Source organism: Rhinatrema bivittatum, chromosome 7, assembly GCF_901001135.1.
Source record: "Rhinatrema bivittatum chromosome 7, aRhiBiv1.1, whole genome shotgun sequence".
NCBI lineage: Eukaryota > Metazoa > Chordata > Amphibia > Gymnophiona > Rhinatrematidae > Rhinatrema > Rhinatrema bivittatum.
In genome coordinates this window covers 258,852,583-258,874,619 of record NC_042621.1, presented here as the reverse complement: position 1 = coordinate 258,874,619, position 22,037 = coordinate 258,852,583, and the positions used below count along the sequence as shown (strand labels likewise).

The 22,037-nt window shown below is 45.5% G+C and overlaps 1 protein-coding gene across 11 annotated transcripts in view; it reads right to left on the bottom strand.

Moving 5' to 3' along the window:
- The window catches only part of LOC115095855 (stress-induced-phosphoprotein 1-like), a 157,658-nt gene that overhangs the window by 28,897 nt on the left and 106,724 nt on the right, over window positions 1-22,037 (bottom strand). For all 11 annotated transcript variants that reach the window (XR_003857891.1, XM_029610116.1, XM_029610114.1 and 8 more), the window contains 5 exons: window positions 15,505-15,550; window positions 11,035-11,125; window positions 8,944-9,085; window positions 996-1,100; window positions 55-145 (listed from right to left, as the gene is read on the bottom strand). Coding sequence is in view for 10 of the 11 variants with exons in the window: in XM_029610116.1 (XP_029465976.1) it covers window positions 55-145; window positions 996-1,100; window positions 8,944-9,085; window positions 11,035-11,125; window positions 15,505-15,550 (475 nt within the window). In the remaining variant the exon portion in view is untranslated. The remainder of the gene's footprint in view (window positions 1-54; window positions 146-995; window positions 1,101-8,943; window positions 9,086-11,034; window positions 11,126-15,504; window positions 15,551-22,037) is intronic.

The window sequence follows — 22,037 nt, the reverse complement described above, 5'->3', positions numbered from 1 at the left end:
TTCTTTTCTGTACATTTGGTAGTTAAGTTTCTGGGTTGTGAGATACCCACTTACCTTTGGCAGAGATGGGAGCTTCTAAGACATCAGGAACTGTTTTAAACTCTTCTAAGAGACTGATACTTTGCGTTTGTGTGAAGCCCAGTTCCTGCAAAAAGAATATAATTAAGCGAGGGAGAATAGCCAATGCCATGCCATTGCCCTGCAAGGCAAAATCTCCAGAGTACCTTCCCATTGCTATCATGACAGGGGCCTTTACAGCAAGGAACAGGATGGAAGAGCAAGTGGCCTAGTGATTAGAATAATGGACTGGACACCAGGTGATCTGGATTCAAATCCTGCTCCTGCCGTTGATACTTATTATGACCTTGGGCAAGCCATTTGCTAACAGCCCATAAATATCCAAATATTTAGCCTTTTTTTTCCCCCCAAAATCTATTACCTAAGAAGACAAAGTGATTTTCCCAAGGCCATGCAGAAAGTCTGTGGCAGAGCTGCACTCTCTCCTCCTAGCTCACCTGACTTCTAGCCGAGTGCTCTAATGTCAAATTCATGCCTTCTCCTCAGAACCTGTACTCTTGCTTACAAATATGAAATATCATTATTCTTAAAATTCTTCTGGCACATTGCTGAACATGGGCGATTATGATTTTTCTTTCAGCTTGTTTCAGTAGTAAGCTTTTAAAAACATTTTAAAGCTAATAAAAAAAAAAATGGCTGGAACAAATGTACTGCATCAAAACAAAGCTCCACACAGCCAGCTTCCTCCATTCCGACAACCAGAAAGCAACTGTTAACGGCTGCAGTCACAAAGATTGCATGTTATTCTCTTGGGCCATACAGCCTCTAAAAGATTCTCTGGCCTCTGCACTGACATCAGTTGGAAAAAGTTCTCTCAAAGATCCAAGTAATTATCAAGTGAGGACAGTTTGGTGTTCCGATATGTTTCAAACATATTATGAATTACCCCTAAAAGAGAGATCGCCTTAGCACCCTACCATCAGTTGACAAACTCGGCAGGCCAAGATCTCTTTCAAAGCTTCTCGGCAGTTCTTGTCTAAGTGCAGGACCATTTCAAAGGCTGCCTCAGCTTCCATGTACTTCTAGACCAGGAAAAAGAGAAAGACATTAGTTTAAATTTATTTCCTTTTTGCTTTCCCTCAAATCCAAAAAAGATCAATCCAACTTACTATATGGAAACAAATTTAAATACACAGAATTAAAAGCACCAACTTACAAATTACAAAATAAAAACAAATTACAGTACATACAATTAAAAACCACCAAAATACACACAAAAATATAACACAAAATTACACAGTAATCCTAAAATGGAAAAACTGGTTCTTACCTGCTAATTTTGTTCTCTTTACAACAACTTGTGAGTGAGAATCATCAATATGAAACTTACTTTCTATTGAATGGGGAACCAGTACAAGTTTATCAAAACAGAAGTAATATGATCATATAATCACACCCCATTTACAACCTTGCAGTAGCATGTTGAACAATTTGCAAAACTCATAATAAATAATTAGGTAATCCCACCCACAAGCTGTTGCAGCAATCTAAATTTCCTAATACTAAAGCTTGAAGAACATTTTACAAAAATTCTTCAGCTAGTAAAACTTTCAATGGTCTCAATAGCTTTGGTTTATAAAATGCTACTTTAGCAACTCCCGTTACCAAGGCATCATCTGGAGGAGGATACAATTTGATCATGGTCCTACTAACCATCAAGCCAGCCTTTGGAGCATCCCATTCTTTAAAAACCAAGGATTTTACTGACTGATGAAAAGGGAAGGCCCTGGTGGGACCCCTAAGCTTCTCTAAAATAGGATCATCCTCCTCTTGGCTCCAGCTCCACTCTAGTTTCCTTTATCCCTAGGACCTGAGAAACTATGGTAGGCAATTATTCTCTTTTAAAAAGGCAAACTACCTTGTGATCACCCCTTCTGCTACTGGAATCTCATTCTCTTCGAGACGGTCCCCCCATCCATTTCATCATCCCCTGAGAGATCTACCAGGAACTCTGGATGAAAATTCTCTTCAGAGCACCACTTGAGTCCAACCCCAAATCAAGATTGGGGTTTAGTCTCCTCTTCTTGGGATGAGGTATACTCACAGGACCCGCAGAGAAAGCCCCTTTTGAAAGAGACCCACTGGAAGCAGTCCCTTTTTTTTTTTTTTTTGCTTAAAAAAAGCCTTATGCATAAGCAAGAAAAATTAGGGAGAAAAAGTTCATCCTCATCTCCATCACAGTGTAGCCCAGAAGAGCCTCCTGACTTCGACTGTGGATCACCGGAACACCCCATGGCAGGAATTAGCAGTGGGGGATCTGAAGAATCTTCCCCAGCACTTTTCTGCACTGTGGGAGGAGTATCTAAGATGCCCACCATTCCCGCTCTCTACCTGAAAGCCTGGGACTGAGCCCTGGGGCTGCTGCTTCTTTGCTCATTTAAGCTCTGCGGCAGGACCCTCTCTGCCACCCTCGCACAGACCTGACAGTAAGCAGAGTTGCTTACCTGTAACAGGTGTTCTCCGAGGACAGCAGGATGTTGGTCCTCATACATGGGTGACATCATCAAATGGAGCCCTGATGTGGAAAACTTAAGTCAAAGTTTCTAGAACTTTGACTAGGAACACTGAGCATGCCCAGCATGCCCTATACCACGCGTCCATGCGGGGTCCGTCTCCAGTCTTATAATATAGAATTATAATTAAAATAAAAATAGGAGAAACCAAACATGGGGTAGAGGATGGGTTTCGTGAGGACTAATCCTGCTGTCCTCAGAGAACACCTGCTACAGATGAGTAATTCTGCTTTCTCTGAGGACAAGCAGCATGGTAGTCCTCACACATGAGTGAATCCCTAGCTACAGGTTGCTCCCCAACACAAAAGGGAACCAATAGATACCTAACCAGGTGCCAAAGGGGCACAACACCACCGGTGCTGTTGGCACAGAGGGGGAGACAGCCTGAACCCAAACAATGGGCCCTAGGTTGGAGAGTTGGGTTTTACACCTCAAACAGGTTCAGAAAGACAAACTGGCCAAACCTACTGTCTCATCAGCTATTCCTGTCCAGACACTAATGAGTTGTGAATGTGTGGAGTGAACTTCTTGTATCAGCCTTGCAGATGTCCTCCACGGGAACTGCTCGCAAGTGGGCCACAGATGCTGCCATGGCTCTGACAGAATGAGCCTTGTGACATGACCCCCAAGGTGCAGTCCCGCCTGGGCATAACAGAAGGAGATGCAATCTGCTAGCCAATTGGATAGTATCTGTTTGGCAATGGCAACGCCCAACCTATTCCTATCAAACGAAATAAAAAGTTGGGTGGACTGTCTTTGGGCTTCTGTCCACTCCAGATAGACTCTCTTACAATCCAAAATGTGCAGTACTTATTCTTCTTGATATGAATGGAGCCTGAGAAAGAATGTTAGCAGGACAATGGACAAGTTAAGATAGAAGTCCACCACCACCTTAGGCAGGAACTTACGGTGTCTATGCAAGACCACCCTGTCATGATAAAACTTAGTATAAAGAGGATAAGTCAATAAAGACTGGAGGTCACTGACCCTGCGCGCTGAGGTGACCACCACCAAAAATATGACCTTCCAAGTCAGATACTTCTGGTCACATGTGCGCAGCGGCTCAAAAGGAGCTTTCATCAACTGAGTTAACACCATATTGAGGTCCAAGACCCAGCGGGGTGTCTTAGGGAAGGTTTCAACTGAAACATGCCCTACATGAAGTGTACAACTATAGGCTGTACAGAGATAAGCATACCATCTACACCTTGGTGGTATGCGCCAATTGCATCAAGATGAACTCTAACAGAGTTGGTCTTCAAGCCAGCTTCAAATAGAAAAGGTAGTCAAGCAGTTTTTGTGTGCAGCAAGAGAATGGATCTAGGGCCTTCTGCTCACACCACACAGAAAACCTCCTCCATTTCATTCCATAAGACTTTCTAGTGGAAGGCTTTCTAGAAGCCACCAGGTCTCAAGACACATCCTCTGAAAGATCAAGCGACTACAGGATTAACCTCTCAACATCCAGGCTGTGAGCTACAGGGCCCGGAGTTTGGGGTGTCGCAGCCTGCCTTGATCTTGCATGCGAAGATCTGGGGAAGTCCCCAGACTAATTAGTCTCCGGATGAACAATCCTGTAGGCATGGAAACCAAACCTGTCTCGGCCAATGAGGAGCTATGAGGATCATAGCCCCTCTGTTCTCGCGAAGCTTCAAAAAGACTTCACCACTAAGAGAATCTGAGGATACGCATACAGAAGACCCTTGCCCCAATGATGGGCAAGAACGTCTGAAGCTGGTTTGCTTTCTGACCTGTACAGGAGCAGAATAGAGGCATCTTCCTGTTGCAGGGCGTCACGAACAGATCTATGTCCCGGCTCCCCCAGAGGCGGAATATCAGATTTGTTACCCTCTAGTCCAGGAACCATTCATGGGATCTGAAGGTTTGATTCAGCCTGTCCATTACCACATTATCCGTCCCGGCCAGGTACATGGCCCTGAGCCCCATCCCATGGAACAAGGCCCATGACTAGATCTGGACCGCTTCCTGACACAGGAGGTACAATTCCGTGCCTCCTTGTTTGTTGACATACCACATGGCTACCCGGCTCTCTGTTTTGATCAGTACAATTTTATTGGACAGTCAATCTCTGAAAGCCCATAACATGAACCTGATCACTCAAAGCTCCAGGAAGATGATTTGACAAGAGCATTCCTGATTGGACCAGAGACCCTGGGTGGTGAGCGCATCTAATTGAGCTCCTCAACCCAGGGTGGATACATCTGTGGTTAGGACAATTTGGGTAGGGAGACTTCGAAAAGAGATCCTCTTTCCAGATTTGAACGTTCCCGCCACCAGGACAATGAGTCCTGGAGAGACAGGGTGATTCAGATGCAATCCTGGAAGCTCTGAGTGGCCTGGCACCACTGCAACCTGAGGGTACATAGGCTCTGCGCATGTGTAAACGTGCCAACGGAGTAACATGGATGGATTCAGCCATATGGCCCAACAGCCTCAGCATGGCACGTCATGTACATGGCAGATCAGCGAGTCGTTCCTGTACATCTGTTTGGAGATCTAAGAGCCACAGCCATGCCATTCTGCGGGAGCTGATGCCTGCTGCAGACACTCGATACAGTCTCAAAAATATCGTAGGTTGCATGGACCTTTTGTTTTCCACACTCCTTGCCCTTATACACCAGCGACATGAGGGTGTCCTGCTACTGTTGAGGCAGCTGCTTAGCCACCTCCTGCACCTGCTTCCAGATGTTCTGCGAGCACTGGCTTATGTAGAGCAGGTAGGCAGCAATGTGAGCAATGAGTATGGTGCCTTGAAATACCTTCCTCCAAAGAGCAACCATCGCTCTATGGTCCTTTCACGGGAGACCTGAGGAATGAGTCAATGACTGCTTGGCCCTCAAGAAGGGTGGATTCGACCACTACCAACTGGTGGAGCAATTGACGCTTATCGAATACAGCAGCCTTCTGGACGATGTAGACCCCGTTTGCTTTTTTTGTTTTTTTCAAAATAATGTTTATTGAAAGAGAAAAAGAGGTATAATTGTAAACCACAACACGACTGAATTCCCAGAGTCCTAAACGTACAGCTGTTTGCCTTCTTATTAATGGGAGGCACTGTGAGGGGGTGCTCCCATATCCTCAGCAGCAATTCCTTAAGGACTTTGCGTATGTGGACTGCCACGATCTCCTTAGGAGGCTCCATGAACTGGAGGATGAAAAGCATTTTGTGCCTGGCTTCCTCCTCTGTTAATAGCAGAAAAGGGATGGCTTCAGCATCACCCTCACAAAACCTGCGAAGGTTAAGTCCTCAGGCAGAAAATTCCTTCGCTCCTCTGGGTCCTTCAGGGTCTCCCTTTAGACCAAAGGGAGACCCTGAAGGAGGACTCTGAACCATCATCCCCCCAGGGATCATTGGGTTCTTCATCTTCCCCTGGGATGGGTCCCTAGATGCTCGACCTTCGTCTAGAGGTGCAAACACTGGTAAAACTGGACAGGGGGCAGCAGGCCTCGGCATCTCTGCTGTTCTTGGTGGAGCTTTCTCTTTGGAGGAACTGGTGACAACCAATGTATCAGTAGGGGACCGATACTGTCCCAGGTACAGCTGGGTTGGTAACACACCAATGAGCACGTTTAGGTTCTCCAGAAGCAGTCAAGGGCAGGCGGCACTGGGTCCAGTGCCATTGGAGCCACAGGACTGAAGCCCTACAGCACTCGGTCCACCGCTAACTGGAGTCGGTGCTCCAGCTCCTCCTCAAGCATTGCCAATGCAAATACTAACTGGGAGGAAGCAGGGGTGGCCAGATCCTCCTAAGACTCTTGAGGTGGGTCTGTGACTGGCATCAGGACCTGTAGAAACCATCATTTACCCCCAACATCGATCGAGGATTGGCACTCCTAGCCATGGAGTCACTTTGGGGGCATCATGGCAAAAACCGGTGCATCCCCATGCATCAACGGAGACTGGTGCCGATGCTTCTTTAGCTTGTCTCGATGCTCAGCCTGGTCATTCCCCGGTGTGGAGGCTGATGATGAAGAACTCAATGCCCTTGGCCTAGAGGAGATCGACGAAAGTCGGTATCCGGCACCCCTGTCTGCCAACAGCATCGACGGAACCGATGGTCCCATTGATGTTGATGACTCGAGGTCCATCAGTGCAGCTCCTTCAAACCCGAAAAGCTGCTCCATCTTGTCAAGTTGAAGCAGATGTCCCTTGGGGTCATCTGGGTGCATATACAGCAACTCCAGACACCATGCGATGACCCCAGGCAGAGGTCACAATTCTCATGTGGATCCATGATGGACATGGTCCTTGGGCACTGGGGGCATTGCCGAAAACTGGACATGGCCATGTCAAACAAAACAAAAAGGAGCATCAACTGAAAATGATGGTGGTGGGGCGGTGATAACCACCGGGCACTGATGCACCACCACCATGAGGAATCAACCGCAAAAGGAAACTTACCTAAATCGCCGAAAACCCTGACTAGGAGACGCTATGGGAGGGCACCGAGAGGGACATGGCAACAGAACAATGAGGAAAAACCCACAAGAAAAAGCAAAGTTTTCCACAAGGCCAAAATTCAGCCAAAGTGAGCTGACTCACACCGTGAGGCTTACAGCTCTGCAGAAAGAGAGACTGGAGACGGACCCCATGTGGATGCATGGTATATGGCAGGCTGGACATACTCAGTGTGCCTAGTCAAAGTTCTAGAAATTGATATAAAATTTCAGCATCAGGACTTTCCATCTGATGATGTCACCCATGTGTGAGGACTACCATCCCACTTGTCTTCGGAGAAACAATGTTGCTCTACGAGAACAGCAAGCTATGCAGCACTTCCCACACTGCCCTCAAACACTGTGCAGGAAACAAAAATACACTTATGATTGTGTTCTTCTCTCCCTCCATGCAGCTAAAATAGCTTTAAATAGGACCCCGCAGCATGGGAGAATTGCCATGAAACCTCTTGTGCTGCCAGACCTCAGCGGCTCCTTGCTGCTCACTGCACCCCTGCTTTGTTTTTTTTACACCTTCTTAAAGGGAAAACATCCTAAAAAACCCCCAGCAAATAAAAGATCTACTTCCCTTAAGAAAGCTTCTCTCCACGAGGCAGGCCGTGCTATATAGAGGGTGAGGACAAAATGAAGGCATGAGGGAAACAGCCTCACTGGCTATCAGACCCTCCTAAAATTCTGGATATAAGCCGAAACTGAACCACCAACCCCCTGCTCGAGTCTCCAACTGCTAGTTAGACATCCTTACCATCTGCTGGCAACAGAGAATCCTGAGAGACTGTAGGTGGCACCGTAGCTTAAATACCAAGAGTGCACTGAAGCTTTTGTTCTCTATCTTTATCTGCTAGACAATCTTGCTATAAGGAACTGCAATAATATGAACATAAAATCAATATAGGAACAACTCCCTCCAGTGTTTTTCCTACATAGCACATTTCGCAGATGGCGTACAGCACACAGCAGAAAACACTTGAACAACCATTGACCGATTAGAATCTAGTTTAACACCAAGAGCTGTGAACTTTTCCTTTGGGACAAAAGCAGCCTTGCCAACGAAGGAAAACTTTACGGGATTGTCCATCTCTAGCAACCCAAAGGGAATTCAATTTTAATGAATTTAGCTGCAATTTATGGTCCGTCAGCCAAAAAGAAATGGCAGCCAAACAATTTAACTTAGAAAAATCTGGATATAATGGATCTAAATAAACCACCCTTTGGATGTTGTCCAAATAAAGAACAGATAAAGCCATGTGACTGAATTAGTGTCACTAAGGGGGCCATTTAAAAGTTAAAAAGGGTGGGAGCCAACACTGAGCCCTATGGAACCCCACAGATCACACGGTAGAGAGATCAGATGCCCATTAAACGACATTATAGGTTCAATTAGAAAGAAATGGTTTGAACCACTTAAGGACTGCTTCTCGAAGCCTTAATTCATGAAGACCATTTAGAAGAAACACATGTCTAATGCCTTCACAAGTGCAGCATTCCCACCATCTGCTTTCAACCTCATTTCATTTAACATGTCCAGCAAGGCTATTTCGGCACTGTGATTTGCCTGAAACCCAAACTGCCTTGGGTGGAGTGCATTCATCTTTTCCAAGAAAGTTTGCATTTGTCAAAGACTTACCATTTCAATCGCTTTAGAGAGAAGGGGGGAACATTTGAAATAGGCCTATGAGACTCAACGTCAGGAATCTAAACTCACCTACCGGTAAAACACCAAAGAGATTTCTGGTTCTACTGACAGGATCTGCAGGCATTACTGATCACCAAGCAGCCACAGCACATAAACGCAGACTGCTTATGAAGTGCTGCTTATAATCGGACAGGCTGAAAGTCTTCACAGTGGCTCAATTTCAGGAAGAGCTCTCACCTTAATCCCCAGCATGGCTCGGCCTTTGCGGAAATAGCCTTTGGGCCAGTTGGAAGAGAGCCGAATGGCCGTCTCTGCATCTAGGAGAGCCTCCTGGTAGCGTTTCAACTGCTCATAGCAATAGGACCGGTTTCCAAAATATCTATCAGCCAAAAAAAAAAAAAAAGAAAGAAACAAGATAAGCAGGCAGAATGTGTTCCAAACCAACCCCCGCCCCCTCAACCTTTTCTGAAATGTAAACATGGACTCTGTTTGGGACATATATGAAGGACAGGGGTGGGTTAAGGCTTGCGAGGTCAGGTAAGGGGGCAGTGTCAGAGCAATGCTGGATGCTGCTGTAAAGCTGAGTCCTCCTGCTCAGTTGCTACGGATGGAATGGGGGGGGGGGGGGGGGAGGGGGCATGGTAGGATACTTTATTTTTCATTGTCAGGCAGGTGGGCGAGGGAATGCCAAGGGACCCCCCCCCTACCAATAAGCTTCTGCCTTGGTGTGGGAGAGAGGGAGGGAGGAAATAGCCAGCTAAATTTAAGCTTGCTACGGTTGGCCATATTAGGTGGCTAGCACTGAAAAATCAGTACTAGCCACCTAACTCTCTTCCCCATCCCCCCCAGCCTAAAGCCACCCCCTAGGCACACCCAGAATTTGGCCAGTTAAAGCCTGCTGCCGAATGAAACTTGGGATGCTGAGCTTAGCCAGTCAGCCTGGCCAGTTTTCAAAGGCTATGATCTAGCCCGCTAATTTCTTTGTAAACATACCTCCGAGCTATTAAATAACTCTGAAGGAGTAATGTAAAAGATGACAGACGTTCACAATACAGAGGCACACAAAGAGCAGTACAAAGCCTGCATATTTACAACAGAAACTTGAGAAGGTGAAAGCTGGGTAGGGCAGAAGCTAAATGGCAGATTTCACTTGGGAAACCAGAAGTGGATGACAGAGGAGGACACATGAAACGTGCACCTCGGCATGAGGAGGAAAAAACCCCCCAAAACTATTTAAGAACCCAAAACTGACGAAAAATTCATGCCCGTTTCACGGTATCAAAGCTTCACAATCAGGTGAATTTTCAAACGTTGCGCGTGTAAAAAGCAAGCACTTGCGCACATAAAATAGCAGATATGCGATGCATGCTATTTTCAGAACTGCAACTTGCGTGCGTCAATGAGGGTCTGCGGGTAACTTTGCGTGTGTAAGAAAGGAGCGTGCCGGGGCCAACATTTGCGCAAAGAAGTCACAATTTTAAACCCTGTTAGAGTGACACGCGTACCTCTTTTACTTGCGTATATTTACTTCTGATAGTAAACATTATTAAAGTGAAAAAATGACAGGGAAGAGGGTCTGGGAGCAATGGGGGAGGGGGGGGGACGGACTTCAGACTGAAGAACCAGGAGGGTCTTCATGAGTTACAGATGGACTGGGTGAACTGGTAGACTAAATGGCAAAACTGGTTATTTCGTTGCTGCGCACGTTATTAATTACCCTGATTTACACATGCAAACGCTAACTTACAGGGGTAAAAATGTCAAATTAACGTGATAATCTACATACATATCCTTTAAAACTGGAAGTATAAATATGAGCTGTGTACACTTACCCGGCTATTTTCCAACTTCTTCGGCTAAGTAACACCTTTCCCACTACTTACACGGACAAACCTGAACTTATTTAGTTAAGTAGCGGCACTTATCTGGCTATTTTCTGATTTATGTGGTTAAGTAGCAGCAGGCTTACATAGCCAGAGAAATCTGAAAAGCGTTATCTGTCCGTCTAAGTAGCACTTTTTGGAATTATCTGGCTACGTGCCACTACCTGGCCAGATAAATCGGTTTGTGGTTTTTACGTACACGAGCTCACATCTTATAACCTTTCCACGCAGGTTATAAAGTACAGTAGCAGCTTTGCGCGCACCCATACACACGGGTAAAAGGGTACATGCAAGCAGCTTAGAAAGTTATCTTCTTTGCTTATGAGACCAGAAAGTGTGTGTGTGGGTCCCTTCATGACTACAAAGAAGAATCTAGAAAGCTTTTGCTGTACTGATTCTTTACAAAGAGGAAGAGTCTGGGCAGGGGATTAGGGAAAACATTTACCTGTGATCCTCGGGTTCTAATTTAATAGCTTCACTAAACAATTCAACAGCCTGGGAATATTTCCCCCTTTCCACCAGCTCAATCCCTCTCTCTGCAAATGAAAAAGGAATCAAATTACTTGGATGTGTTTAAAGAGGTCACAGTGGCTCCTACAGCCCCCTAATTGCAATATATTCTTTCTCCACCCCCAGAAAATGTAGCGTAGAAAAGGAACTCAAGGCCTAGCACATGAAGGTCTAGTCCCCGCTTGTAATCACATCTGAACGATCAGATTGTCTTAACTGTGCCGCAGGAAGCGAGTACAATAATAAGGCAGCTGAAGGGGGCTCCCTTTGCTCTCAGATTGATTTCAAGCGGTGATTAGAAGAGGAGAGTACTCATCCCCTTCACTCACACTCCAATCAAGGATACCACGCCTGAAACGGCATTAAATTTTATGAGAGAACAGAGAACTATCAGCCGCCCACTTTTCTCCAGCTCTTCAAAAGCCATGCCCCTCTCTTCCAGAGAAAAAGCGGCTCACCCAGCAATGCCATCTCATGGCACTTACGGGCATTCTCTTTTAGAGGGGGGGCATTAAGCCCAAAGTGAAGAGAGTTGGTTGCTGTTGGGGGAGGGGGGGGGGCAGATTCTGAAGCAAGTGCCCCAACCACATTCATTTCACTTTCACTTTTTAACCCGCTGACTCTGGGTTGCTGCTCAGAATGCCAACAGTGAAACCACCCCAAGTGGCCCAACACCTTCCACGCTCATTAAAGGTTCTAGCTCAGAGCTTCCCAAACCTGTCCTGGGGACTCCACAACCAGTCAGGTTTTCAAGACATCCACAATCAAGATGCAGGAGATAAATCTGCATATACAGTGGAGACGAGCTTACGCAAATTGATCTCATGCATATTCATAGTGAATATCCTGAAAACCTTACTTGCTTTGGAGTCATTTGGCAGGTTTGGGGAGCCCTGTAAGTCAAGTCGCTTGTGATGCTGGCATTCTGCTCAGGAGCCTACAGCCACCTACAAAACAAACAAGATGAAATTAACAAATGTTGGATTTAAAATGCCTGTTTCACGATCGGCCAAAGACTGGAAAAATTCTATCACAAGTACCTGTCTCCTTTCAAAGAAATTCGCCACCAAAACCCACAATTACAGGCTTCAGGAATGTACAATCATCATGCATGAAAGTAAAGACGTTAATAAAAAGGCAAAGATATTTGTGATGTGGTGGTTTCGGTGGGTATTGCTTCCATTCCTCACAGTGTTCTACTACATAAGGGAGTTTGGGAGGAGGGCGCATCTCTCCTCTTGAGCGAGCACTGCCTCCAAGGGATCCCGGAGTACACAACGCCTAGGGCTGCCAACTGTCCACTTTCGGACCGGACAGCCAGGTTTTCAGGCATTCTTGTCAGTATCCAGTCAGAAGTACCGACCGGACACTAAATGTCTGGTTTTGCAGGTGGATCTTCTTTTTTCCCCCCACAGCCTCTTAGTTAGAGAAAGGCAGGTCGGAGCCTATTGGAGGAGAGCTGTGCCTTATCCCTGCCTCCTTTCCCATGTTGTGATTGGACAGCATAGGGAGAGGAGGTGGTGCACAGCACAGCCCTCAGCTCCCAGTGGATCTGCAGATTCATAGTTACACTGTTTAGGCAGCTCACTGGCATGATCTAAAATTTATGCAAATGAGGGGGTACCATTCCCCCACTCCACTCCTCAAGTGTCCAGTCCTGGTCTATGGAAAAGTTGGCAACTAACAACACCTCCTACTTGTCTCACATCCCAGGATCCCCAGGCGGCTCTGTGTGACACAAAATGAGATGCCCCCGACTAGACTGCACAACCACAGTCAAATATGAGAATCATAATCTCTTCCACTACACACTGGGGCACATTAATCACTGGTCTTGTCACAGGCCCTGCATGGGTAAAAACACTGGATAAATTGGGCATTATGAGGACACACCCATTCTCTCCCCTACCACCAACTTCTAAAGTGGATTTTATTTTCCTGACTACTTTTTTTTTTCTTAATCTGGTTAGTATACTAAGTTGTGAGGATTTCTCCCACAAATCTGTTAACATTGTGCAATATATGGCACTATGACATGATAGACAGGGAATCTGGGAACATAGCTTGTGTCCAGGGATGTAGGGACTGGTGGAAGGGGGCAGGACTGAGGAACGTGTACACTGCATGTGAGAGAGCTGGCGGAGCCTGGGCATACTGGTGGTATATTGTGTTCCAGTCAATGCTTCAGAGCTTCTTTAGCCGTACTGAGAAGCAGCAACTAGAAGATGGCACACAGTCTAGAATATAGACTTTCCGTACTAAGAACATTTTTTTCATGAGTTTGTCAGCATCTATTTATGTCCTTATCACAGGCCTCGAAGAATGCAGAAACTCGATCGTATTGTGTTCTCATTTCTCACCTATTGTATGTGTAATTGTAGTAGGTGCATTGGTCCTGGAGAAAAACCAGACTCTTGGTAGGTTGTGATACGTCAGCATTTGGGACCACCCAGACCCCTTCTTTATTAGGTTTTGGGTTTAACCTTTTTGAACTCACATTACTTATCTGACTGACCCTTTATACCAGAGTGTGTCAGATATATACAGACCTAGGTCAGTTCATTCAGACATGCCAAGTGCTCTGTCCATGTGAGATACCCACTTCCCTCTAAACCAGAGCTTTCCAAACTTTTCATGTTAGTGACACTTTTTAGACAAACATAATTTCGTGACACAGTAATTCAGTCTACCAGCAAACCAGAAGTTAAAGGTTAAATGAACAAAATGTATTTCAACAATTTATGTATGTTTCCTTAAATATATACATAAATAAAATGTTTCACAACACAACCTATCTCATAATAAATATTTGCAGGCTTCCACTTCCTCCATGCTGATCTCGTACATTGTGAGATCGGCATAGAGAAAGTGCTACTCTTGCACATTCCCAAAGATTACATGTGCCAATCACTAAAAAGTAATTTTTTTTTTTACCTTTGCTGTCTGATCTTAGTTTTCTAATCGGTTGGTCACAGGCTTTTTTTTCCACCTTTCCTTTCTTGTTTTTTTGCCAATTCCTTTTACAGGGTCTTTTTTTCTATTTCTTTTCTCTCCATCTGTCTTCCCTCAAACACACAATCAGGTTCTCATTCTCACACGCTCTCTCACACATTCTCACACACACAGGCTCTCACTCACATGCAATCTCACACATCCACAGCTCTCACTCTCACATGCCTCTCTCTCATACATACATACATACTGTCACTCTCGTGCACATGCTGTCTCACTCACACACACAGGCTCTCTCACTCCTACATGCTCTCTTGCTCAAGCACAGGCTCTCACTGGCACATGCTGTCCCTCTGCACGGGTTGCCGAAGGATGGGCTCTTCAGAGGCCCTGATCTTCCCTGGCTGTGACATGGGATCTTCAGCGGCCCTGCTATCGGGTTTCCTCCTCTTCTCGGGCTGCCGCGACGTGGGATCTGCAGCGGCCCTGCTATCGGGTTTCCTCCTCTTCTCGGGCCGTCGCGACGTGGGATCCGCAACGGGCCATTAATGCTGCTCTTCTTCTGTACGCAGCAGATGCTCCTCCTCCTTCCTGCCCAAGCGGCTCCGGCAACGTTTTTCTTCCAGGGCTGCACAGGCAGGAAGGAGGAGGAGTGAACATGACCCTTTTCTTCGGGCCGTGGTGATGTAAGCTCCACCACTGCCCGCCGATCTTCCTGCTATAGTTCCCTGCTTCCGCCGGCCCTGTGGACCGGGCGACACACCTCCACACTACAGGTGACACACTAATGTGTCCCGACACACACTTTGGAAAGCTCTGCTCTAAACCTTAGCGGTTAGAGTACTGGATTGGGAGCCAGCAGACCCGGGTTCAAATCCCACTACTCCCACCCAATGACATTCCCTGGGACCTTGGGCAGCTCACTATCTCCTATAGCTTCAGGTCCTCAGACTGTAAGCTCTTTTTGTTGCCACGAAGCACTCTATTTTAAGTATTTCTTCATTTATAAAGTCTCTGGTTTCGGGGTGTAAACCATGCCTCTCTTTCTATATGTGAGGGCGCAATGGAGAGGCAAGGGCCTGCTGCACAGCAGCAACAGCCCCTCCCATAGGCAGTGGGATTTCTTCTGTTAACAGTTGGGTAGCCACATTTATTTTCATGAAGAAATGGTTATTTTAGAAAGAGAAAGGCTATGTTTTGCAGCAGTTTGTACTTCCATAGGTTCATCATCTTCCTGTTTGCCCATCCATTCTGCAAGAAGGTGCACTTGTGTCAGGACCGAGGGGAGGAAATGTATTTCCCCAGGGGCTCTGCTCTCAGCACTTGAGGCCATTCAGCGGAGGATGGGTGCTTTCATCTACGAAGACCCGAGTGCAGCTTCCACCAGTTTTTCCACACACAAAACAAATCACATTAAGCAGGAACTCAATCTGCACAAGACCACAGTACTCACCAGCATGCTGCCTGCTTCTCTGGACAGTGGAAGTGTTGCTATCCTCCTAGAGATGACGAGAGAAAAGGATGCAGGAGAGGTGGAGCCTTTTAAAGACAGAAACTAAATACATGCTCCTATTAGTGCCAATTTCATCAAAAGTGATGGGTAAGTGGTTAGTTCACATTCAAGTCCTTCTTGGGATTGCTTTTACATCTTAAACTCTGGCTCTTCCTGATCAGTCTTGTCAATTTTACTGATGTTTACAGTAATACATACATTTCCTGAAATCTCATCTTGTCTGTGTGTCCTGACTAGCCTGTAAGCTCCACGGAACAAGGACAGTCTCTGATGTGAATCTGTACGGCTCTGCAAATATCTAGTAACGCTATAGGAAAGGTAAGGGGTAGAGGTAGCTCCAGTGGCCAAGCCAGAGGATTGTGAGGTCAGAGCTTGAGTCCAAATCTCCTGCCCATTAGGGTTTGAGTGTCACAGAAATTAAAGGCTCAGGCCCCAGGAAGTGCTTTGCAGGTGGTGCCCCCTGCTGGCATACAGTGGTACATATCAGGCCTCCCAGGCTTAGGCCTCCTTAAAAACAAAAGAATCCCTAAAACTCAAACCTAGCCACCAGGGAATCCACAGCCTGTAGAGCTGCAACTCTGAACAGGAGCATATACATTACAGATATACACTAAAAAATGTTTCTTTTTTTTTTTTCATTTGTTTTTTTTTTGGGGGGGGGGGGTAGTTTTTTTTGGGGGTTATGTATGTTTGTTTTGTTTATTTGAAATAAATATAAAAAGAAACAGGAAAAAAAACAAAAAGTTAAATGAGAGGCCAGGTTCCCTCCCCCCACTCTAAACAAAACTCAGCACTGCCGAAATTTCTTGAAAACCCTTATAGGTCATCCTTTGCCCCCTCAAATGCCCCCCTCCCCCCTTGATGCCTCTTACCGCTACTGTGAAGTCCAAATCGGGCAGGAGCTCTTTCCAGTTGCTTGACCCATGGGTTTCGATCTGTACAGTATAATGCTGGCTAGCACTATTTTCAAATTGGGATCTGGAGGGGCAGGTACAATTGGTGATCGCTCCTGCCCCTTTCGGATTTCAAATACCCCACAGAAGGTGTAAAACGTCCAGGGTTAGAGCAAGGGCACATAGGTAAAGGGCCAGGGGAATTGGGACTAGGAGAGATTGTTCTAAGCTTTAAATTTTGGCAGTGATGATTTTTTTTTTTTTGCAGTGGAAGACCAGGCCAGGAAAGGTGTCCGTATTTTTAAAACAAAATGATAAAACTCAAAGAATGTTGTTGTGTGTGTTACGAAATGGCGCATAATGAAACAGGCTACTTTGCTGCATTTTTCATGTCATTTCAAAATGAATGCACACCCCTAATTTACATATAAGATGTGAAGAAATATTCCGCCAACTGAGTCATGTTATCAGCTAAATGCCTCAAGGCTTGTATTTCTCATACATCCCATGGTGTGCACCTACAGATTCACCTTTTGAAGGCTGCACCCTATTGGTGGCATCTGCACTGCTGTTGTGCCAACTGACTAAAGCAGTGTGGCTCAAAGTTACAAACACAGTCATGCATTCAAAAGGAGGAGGCAGGAGAAGGGGTATGATGAGCTGCAAGGGAGGGTGGAAAAGAAAAGGGGAAAGACAAGGGAGAGGGTAGAGAGGCAAGACAGCTTTGAGTGGGGAGAAGAGAATGAGTCTGAAATTGGGAGACAAGCTGGGTCAGAGGAAGAGAGAGACATCCTTTGAAAAAGAGGGGAAGTCAGCCTCAGTCTGGGAGGAAGAAAAAGCAGAGTTGCTTACCTGTAAAAGGTGTTCTCTGAGGACAGCAGGATATTAGTCCTCACACATGGGTGACGTCTTCAGATGGAGCCCTGACACGGAAAACTTATGTCAAAGTTTCTGAAACTTTGACTTGGCCTCACTGAGCATGACCAGCATGCTCTATACCATGTGTCCAAGCGGGGGTCCCTCTTCAGTCTTACAACAGAATTAGACAAACCAAAAAAATAGAAGAAACCCAACTCCGCACGGTTGTGGGTGGGTTTCGTGAGGACTAACACCCTGCTATCCTGGGAGAACACCTGTTACAGCTAAACAACTCTGCTTTCTCAGAGGACAAGCAGGATTGTAGTCCTCACACATGTGAATCCCTAGCTACAGGCTGTCCCCCAACAAGAAAAGGGGACCAACAGACACCTAAATGAGTGTCAATGAGCACAACAACAAAGGTGCTGTTGGTAACAGAGGAGGAGACAACCTGAACGCAAACAACGGTTCCTAGCCGGGAGAGAGTTGGGTTCCACACCTCAGATTCTGAAGGTCAGATAGAACTCCATGTCACAGTCTTTCAGATCTCCTCCATGGGGACTGCTGGCAAGTGTGCCACCAATGCTGCCATAGCTCAGACAGAATGAGCCTTGCCATCGCCCCCAAGATACTGTCCTGCCTGAGCATAACAGGAGATGCAATCTGCTAGCCAGTTTAATAGTGTCTGATTGGCAACAGCAATGCCCACCCTTTTTCTATCAAAAGGAACAAAAAGTTGGATGGAATGGTTATGGACTTCTGTCCACTTCAGACAGAAGGCTAAGGCTCTCTTTCAATCCAAACTGTGCAGTGTTTGTTCGCCTTGTTGTGAATGGGGCCTGGGAAATAATGTTAGCAGGACAATGGACTGGTTAAGATGGAAGGCCATCACCACCTTAGGCAGGAATTTAGAGTGCGTACGTAGGCCCCTCCCTATCCTAGAAAAACATAATATTTATTTATTTATTTAGAAAGCATTTGTATACCGTTTTTTAAAAAATAGATTTTGTCAAAAACGGTTCACAGAATTAAAACAAAAGTAAAATAATCAAAATAAAATAGAATTTTTTACACTTTACATAAAATAAACAATGGCTAGACAGGGCGCTAGCATTTAAAGACTTTAAAAAATAAAAGTTTGGTGCCATGGGCTTATTGTTTTTGGGGAAAAGGGAACGGGGGGGGGGGGGGTAGGGAAAAAGTACAATGTAGAAATTGTGTGGTAATAAAGGGAAAAAGGGGGTATGTTAATTGGAGACGTATGAGTTGGAAGTTTTTTCTTGAGGTGAATAGGTATGTTGTACGTATAAATAGCATAGATGGAGGTTGTGGTGGGTGTAATTGAGTTTATGAGTGTAGGTTAGATATTGGTGAACGAATTTAGTTAGATGAGGTATTAAATGCAAGTTGAAAAAGATAGGTTTTGAGAGATTTTTTGAAATGAGAAGGATTGGATATTGAGCGGAGATGGTTTAGTAAAGAATTCCAGAGTATTGGACCGGCTATTGAAAAGACTCTCTTTCTGGTGAGGTCTAATCTGGCTTGTTTAGGAGAAGGGATATCTAGTAAATTTTGGTTAAGTGATCTTAGATGTCGTGTTGGTTTGTATATGCGTAATAGTGAGCAGAGCCAGGTGGATGTATGATTATGATTATGAATTAAGCTATGAATAATGGAGAGGATTTTGTATTTTATTCTGAACTTTATGGGTAACCAATGTAACGATTGTAAAATAGGGGTGATATGGTGGCGTAGAGAAGTTCTGGTTAGTATCCGGGCTGCAGCATTTTGGATCAGTTGAAGTGGGTATAATGAAGAGTCTGACATTCCTAAGAAAAGAGCATTACAATAGTCTAGACCGGAGAAGATTAAAGATTGAAGGATGGTTCTATAGTCTTGGTAGAAGAGTAGAGGACGAAGGTGTTTTAACAGACGTAGTTTGAAAAACAATTTTTTTATAAGTGAGGATATGTGTTGTTTTAAAAAAAGGTCTGAGTTTATGTTTACACCTAGGCTTACGGCAGAACGTGTTATGGGAATAGTGACATTATTGTCAGATGTGATGGTGGACCTAATGAAGAATCGGAAATGGAAGTTAAGTGTATAAGTTCAGTTTTTGCCGGGTTTAGTTTTAATCGATTATGGGAAAGCCAGGAATTGATAGTAGATAAATAAAGGGAAACTAAGGATAGAGTGTCTGACCATGATGATTTATATGGAACAAAGAATTGAATGTCGTCTGCATAAATTTTGAATTGAAGATTGAGGGAGGATAGAATGTTGCATAAAGGGAGAAGATATATGTTAAACAGAATAGGAGAAAGAGATGAACCCTGAGGAACGCCGGAGTTAATGATGTATGGGGAGGAGTAATGCTGATTGTAGTTGACTTGTTGAGGTCGGTTAGAAAGAAAGGATGTAAACCAATTCAGAACTGTACCTATGATGCCAATGTTTTGAAGACCTGAAATGAGAATCTGATGATTAATGGTATCGAATGCTGCTGATATATCTAAGAAAACTATAATGTGGTCTGTATATGAATCAAATATGACCTTCCAAGTCAGGTATTTCAGTTCACAGGAGTGCAGCAGCTCAAAAGGAGCTTTCAACTGAGCAAACACCACGTTGAGGTCCCAAGAAATAGCGGGAGGCCTTAGGGAAGGCTTCAAATGGAGTAGGCCTTGCATGAAGCGTACAACTATAGGCTGTACAGAGATGGGCGTACCATCTACACTATGATGGTATGCGCCAACTGCACTCAGATGAACCCTAACAGAATTGGTTTTCAAGCCAGCTTATGACAGGTGTAGAAGGTAATGTAGCAGTTTTTGTGTATGGCAGGAGAAAGGATCTAAGGCCTGCTCACACAACATGGAAAACTTCCTGTACTTTAGTCCATAGAACTTTCTAATGGAAGGCTTTCTAAAACTCACCAGGACCCGACACACATCCTCTGAGACATCGAGTGGTTGCAGAATTAACCTTTCAACATCCAGGCTGTGAGAGACAGGGCCTGAAGGTTGGGATGCCGCAACCTACCTTCACCCTGTGTGATGAGATCTGGAGAAGTCCCCAGACTAATTGGTTTCCAGATGGACATCTCCTGCAGGAGTGGAAAACAGACCTATCTCTGCCAATGAGCAGCTATGAAGATCATAGTCCTTTTTTCTTCACAAAGCTTCAAGAGAGTCTTCGCTACTAGTGGAGTTGGAGGATATGCATACAGAAAACCCATGCCCCAATGTTGGGCAAGGTTGTCAGAGACCGGTTTGTCGTGTATCCTGTATAGAAAGCAGAACTGAGGAACCTTCCTGTTCCAAGATGTTGCAAATAGATCCACATCCGGGCTTCCCCAGAGGCAGAAGATCCAATACACAATTCCCTTGGTCCAGAGACCATTTGTAGGGTCTGTAGGCATGGCTCAGTCTGTCCGTTAACACATTCTTTGTTCCAGCCAGGTACATGGCCCTCAGTACCATCCCATGAGAAAGGGCCCAGGACCAGATCTGAACCTCCTCCTGACACAGATCTGAACCTCCTCCTGACACAGGAAGTACGAGCCCTTACCTTCCTGCTTGTGGACATACCACTTCACTACTTAGTTGTCTGTTTGAATCAGAAGAACTTTATTGGACAGCTAATCTCTGAAAGCCCATAGCATGTACCTGATCGCTCAGAGCTCCAGGAAGTTGATTTGGCATTGGCGTTCCTGGGCAGACAAGATACCCTGAGTGCTGAGCCCATCTACATGAGCTCCCCAACCCAGGGTGGATGCATCCGTGGTTAGGACCATTTGGATAGGAGGACTTTAAAAGGAAATCCTGCGTTCCAGATCTGAAATTAATTGCCACCAGGACGACGAGTCCCAGAGGGGCTGAGTGATTCAGATGCGATCCTGGAGGCTCGGTGTGGCTTGACACCACTGAGACCTTAGGATTCATTGGGCTGTTCTCCTGTACAAGTGTGCCAAGGGAGTGACATGAACTGTTGTGGCCATGTTACCCAACAACTTCAACATCTGCCAAGCTGACACCTGCAGGCTCTGTTGAATCTCTACCGCTATGGCCATCAAGTTGATGGCTCTTTGTTGATGCAGGAAAGCCTTGGCCTGAGCCATGTCTAGCAGGGCTCCTATGAAGTCCAATTACGGGGATGGGCTAAGATGGAACTTTGGGTAGTTGATGATGAACCCTAGTGACTCCAACACCCAGATGGTCAGGCACATGGACCTGACCGTCCCTAAGAGGGGCTCTTGACCAGTCAATCGTTCAGATAAGGGAAGACATGCACTCCCATCCTGTGCAGGTGCACTGCCACCATGGCCAGACATTTTGTAAAGACATGCGAGGCTGACACAAACCCAAACTTCAGCACACGATACTGGAAGTGCTGTTTTCCCACTATTAATCCAAGATACTTCTGGTGATTAGGGAAGATCTCGATATGGATGTACACATCCTTCAGATCGAGGGAGCATAGCCAAACCCCTTTTTGCAGTAAAGGGGGTCAAGGAGCACAGGGAAACCATCTTTTTTCAATAAATCTGTTCAAGGCACTCAGGTCTAGGATGGGACAGAGTTCTCCTGTTCTCTTTGGAATTAGGAAGTACCTGGAGTAAAATCCCCACCCTCTTTGTCCTGGTGGAACGAGCTTAACTGCTCTGGCCATTAAGAGGGAAGAGAGTTCCGCAAATAGTACCTCTTGATTGTTGTGTCCATC